The following is a 4,732-nucleotide window of genomic DNA, read 5'->3' as shown; positions in this document are numbered from 1 at the left end:
AATCTCAAACATAGGTCGCACTTTATGTTGTCTATACTTGTTGGGATCCAGGTGCCGGCCGAGAGAGTCAACTGAGGCGGCTGACTAACGGAGGCGGCGGAGCCGGTGCGTCATCACCTGCCGTTGGCATAAAAGGCCGTGGCCCGGCATGACGGGGGCAGTATACAACTCGACGCCAAGCCTCGATGTAACGGAGTGACAATAAATTGTTGAACCCTGAGTTGGTGTTTTATAATTAAAAGAACCCTACATGGTGGCAGCGGTGCCAGGAACGCAGCGGCGAGATCCACATGGCGGAAGGCAACAGCACGTTCGTGCTAACAGCAGGCGTGACGGCGCCCTCCCAATTTTCTTTCGTGGCGGAGGATTGGCCGCGATGGGCGCAACGTTGGGAGAGATACTGGGTTGCGTCTGGGCTGAAGAAGCAGAACGACGAGGAGCAACTCAACATGCTGGTGTACGTGATGGGCGAAAAGGCGGAAGACGTACTGCTTAGCCTACAGCTGTCAGCAGCGGATAAGAAGAAATACAAGAAGGTATACGAAGAATTCAAGAATCACTACATGGAACGGGTAAACGTCGTATACATGAGGGCGAAATTTAACCAACGCTGCCAGAAGGAGGGAGAAGCTGTGGATGAATTCATCTCAGACCTGTATCGCCTCATACAATATTGCGAATATGGGTCACTCCAGGACGATCTTCTCCGAGATCGAATTGTGGTCGGAGTCTACGACGCGAAGCTGTCGCAAGCGTTGCAGATGGATCCGGGCCTAACACTGGAAGTGGCTCTACGGAAGGCACGTCAGGCGGAAGAGGTGCAGCGCCAACAGGGGCTGCTGAGAGGCACCCAAGGGTCAACGCAACGCGGAGTGGCATCAGACTATGAGGTTAGTGAAGTAAAGAAGAGGACTAAACCAATTAGCGGCAAGCGAGCATCACCAGGGGGATGCAGCGGACAGAGCCAGCACCAGAGATGCGGCAGATGCGGGCGTAGTCCTCAACACGCGTTCGCAACTTGCCCCGCGAGACAGTCAACGTGCCACGCGTGCAGTAAGAAGGGTCATTGGAGAAAAATGTGTAGATCGCGGAAATCCGTGGGGACCGTCGTAGTCCGGGAAGAAGACGACGAAGAAGATATTTATTACTTGGGAATTGTAGATACTAATGTAGAGCCATGGTGGGTCACAGTCACGCTGAATGGTGTCGATATTAAATTCAAAATAGACACGGGGGCAGACGTAACAGTGATAGGGTCCCTCGTGGTTGAAGATAAATTGCAAGGAATTAAATTAACCCCTACGTCTAAACGACTGGCAGGCATAGGTGGGACGAACTTTTGTGCGAAGGGAAGTTTCGAGGCTAAGCTGCAGTGGAAGGAAAAATTGTGTGATGAAACAATTTACGTAACTCCCGGGGGCAGAGAGGTATTGCTAGGGAGGCCAGCTATTCAGAAGTTAGGAATATTAAAATGGGTCGGGGTGACTTCCTTACGTAACGGGGCACCGGAGAAAACATTCCCTGCGTTATTTAATGGACTAGGAAAAATGGAGAAGCGGTATGAAATTCGATTGGAAGATAATGCAAGACCATTTGCAGTGACTACTCCGAGAAGAGTGCCAATTCAGCTATGGGAAAAGGTAAAGGAAGAGCTGAAACAAATGGAAGAAGAAGGCGTCATATCCCCGGTTGACGAACCAACAGAGTGGTGTGCACCGATGGTCGTCGTTCCCAAGTCAGATGGAAAAGTAAGGATATGTGTCGATTACACGAAGTTAAATGAAGGAGTACGCCGAGAACGACACATGCTACCAGCAGTGGATGAAATTTTAGCCCGTCTAGGTCAAGCTAAAGTAATGAGTAAACTCGACGCCTGCAGAGGGTATTTTCAAATACCGTTAGAAGAAAAGAGCAAGAAAATGACGACATTCATCACGCCATTCGGAAGATATTTCTTCAACCGCGTCCCAATGGGGTTGGCGTCATCGGGAGAACATTTTCAGAAACGAATGTCGGAAACATTAGCAGGTTTAGAAGGTGTTGCCAATTTGCTCGATGATGTCCTAGTGTTTGGTGAAACGAGGGAGCAGCACGACGAGCGCCTGGAAGCCGTGTTGAGAAGGCTTCAGGAAGCAGGAATCACCCTGAATTATAATAAATGCAAATGGAGAGTAAACAAATGTCGATTTTTAGGACATGTAATCTCGGCAGAAGAAGGATTACTTCCTGACCCGGAGAAGATAGAAGCTATCCGCGAGATGGAAAGACCCAAGACAACAGAAGCGGTGCGGCGTTTTCTGGGTATGGTTCATTACCACTTAAAATTTTTGGATCACCTAGCAGACATGACACAACCATTACGAGAATTATTATCTTGCAAGGGGAAACTTCCTTGGACTGAAGTTCACGATAAGGCATTTGCAGCGATCAAGAAGAGGCTCACTGAAGCGCCCGCATTGGGGATTTATGATCCAAACAGAAAATGCAGAGTGTCGGCAGATTCGTCATCGTATGGTTTGGGGGCCGTTCTAGAGCAGAACCAAAACGGGGTGTGGAAAGCCGTAAGTTTTGCGTCCCGATCCCTAACGGACACGGAACAAAGGTACGCGCAGATAGAAAAAGAAGCGTTGGCTTTGACTTGGGCGTGTGAGAAATTCACCTCATGCATCCAAGGATCCCATTTCATTTTAAGGACGAATCATAAACCATTAGTGCCCTTATTGAGTACCAAACCATTAAGTGATTTATCCGCGAGATTGCAAAGATTTCGCATGAGACTTCTGGGCTACCAGTACACTATTGAGCACGTTCCTGGTAAATTGTTTTATACCCCAGATATGCTTTCCAGAGCACCACTGGCCAGGAGACCACGGGATGAGGACATAATTATGGCCGAAAAGGATGAAGCGATGGTGAAAGAAGTAATAAAGGCTCTACCAATGTCAGACACCAGGCTGGAAGAAGTCAGAGAAAAGCAAGAAAGAGACGACGTCTTAAAAGAGATAAAGCAATACGTTCGTAATGGCTGGCCTGCACACAAAGAAGACCTTGAGCTGCCGCTGCGGAGATATTATGAAGAAAGAGGATATCTCAATGAGGGAGAAGGATTGCTTATGCATGGACACAGAGTTGTTATTCCGAAGGAGTTAAGGAAGGAGATGCTCGATAGGTTACATAAAGGTCATCTAGGAATAGGGAAATGTAGGGAAAGAGCACGAGATGCAATTTGGTGGCCAGGAATATCGGCAGACATACAAAATGCAGTTGAAAAATGCGAAGAATGTCTGGAGAGGCGTCCACAGCCCGTTGAACCCCTGATGCCAACTGCAGTTCCGGAAAGACCCTGGATGATGGTAGGAATGGATATCTTAACCGTCCGCAATCAGAGCTTTTTAGTTGTTGTAGATTATTTTTCCAGATATCCGGAGGTGGCGAGGTTAACAAGCACTACCGCAGCAGCAGTCATCGGAAAAATCAAAGCGATTTTCGCTAGGTTTGGGATCCCAGAAGTTGTTAGATCCGATAATGGGCCACAGTTTAGAGGAGAAATGTTGGAATTCGCCAAAGAATACGGATTCCGGCTAATAACGAGCAGTCCATTATTAGCGAGAAGCAATGGCCAAGCAGAGTCAGCAGTAAAAATAGTTAAAAACATTTTACTGAAGGAGAAAGACCCAAATTTAGGATTACTTGTCTACAGGTCAACACCCCTGGAAACCGGATATTGCCCAGCAGAGCTGTTAATGGGAAGAAAATTACGCACAAACCTTCCCATTTCTTCATACTCATTGCAGCCATCGTGGCCGAACCTGAGGGAGCACCGGGAAAAGATGGGAATAAAGAAAGCAAAGGCTGCCGAGAAGTACAATAGAAGACATCGAGCTCAACGGCTGCCCAAGCTGAAACCACGAGACCCAGTTTGGGTGACTGATAGGAAACACTACGGGAAAATCGTCAATAGACGCAACGAGCCGAGGTCATACGATGTGGAAGTTGACGGCGGCGTTGTTCGGAGAAATCGAGCATTCCTCGTAGCGGCCAAATCGGTGGCGCAGAGCAGCGGGTCCGGAGCGGGGGAATTCCATCGGGGTGAAATAATGACAAGAAGCGGGCGGGTGGTGAGAAAACCAATATGCATGTGTGAGAGATAAGAGGCTAACACTTTTCTTTCTTGCAGAGAAGGGAGGGTGTTGGGATCCAGGTGCCGGCCGAGAGAGTCAACTGAGGCGGCTGACTAACGGAGGCGGCGGAGCCGGTGCGTCATCACCTGCCGTTGGCATAAAAGGCCGTGGCCCGGCATGACGGGGGCAGTATACAACTCGACGCCAAGCCTCGATGTAACGGAGTGACAATAAATTGTTGAACCCTGAGTTGGTGTTTTATAATTAAAAGAACCCTACAATACTTGCCATCATTCTTTCCATTATCTGCCAGGTGCTGAAACCTTAAACTTTCTTCAAACCTGTTCCTTCGCATTGACTGAGAAGCTATTTCGATGGTGCAATCTGGATATGAGCTCTAATAAATCCATTGACTCGGTAAAGGGTGATAACCTGAGAGTAGAAATAATCTAAGCGATTTATAAATCTCTTCGATTTGTGCATTAAAAGAATGTACTTACATTTTAAAAATTTTTCTGAAAACTTGTCTTGAATTTTTGTGCTGACAACGTTCATGCTGGAGCTATTTCAGATATATTTCACCTATGGTCCATCACTTAGGTACGTCTTAT

At 47.7% G+C, this 4,732-nt stretch overlaps 1 protein-coding gene across 1 annotated transcript; it reads left to right on the top strand.

The window, feature by feature from the left end:
* Positions 1–290: 290 nt before the first annotated feature.
* LOC124173080 (uncharacterized protein K02A2.6-like) lies at positions 291–4,151 on the top strand. The gene has a single exon (XM_046552592.1). It carries the CDS (start codon positions 291–293, stop codon positions 4,149–4,151), a length of 3,861 nt encoding a protein of 1,286 aa, XP_046408548.1.
* The last annotated feature ends 581 nt before the right edge of the window (positions 4,152–4,732 follow it).

Source organism: Ischnura elegans (genome assembly GCF_921293095.1).
Source record: "Ischnura elegans chromosome 13 unlocalized genomic scaffold, ioIscEleg1.1 SUPER_13_unloc_4, whole genome shotgun sequence".
Taxonomy (NCBI): Eukaryota; Metazoa; Arthropoda; class Insecta; order Odonata; family Coenagrionidae; genus Ischnura; species Ischnura elegans.
The sequence above is the reverse complement of the archived record's forward strand: the minus strand, read 5'-3'. Positions and strand labels throughout refer to the sequence as shown.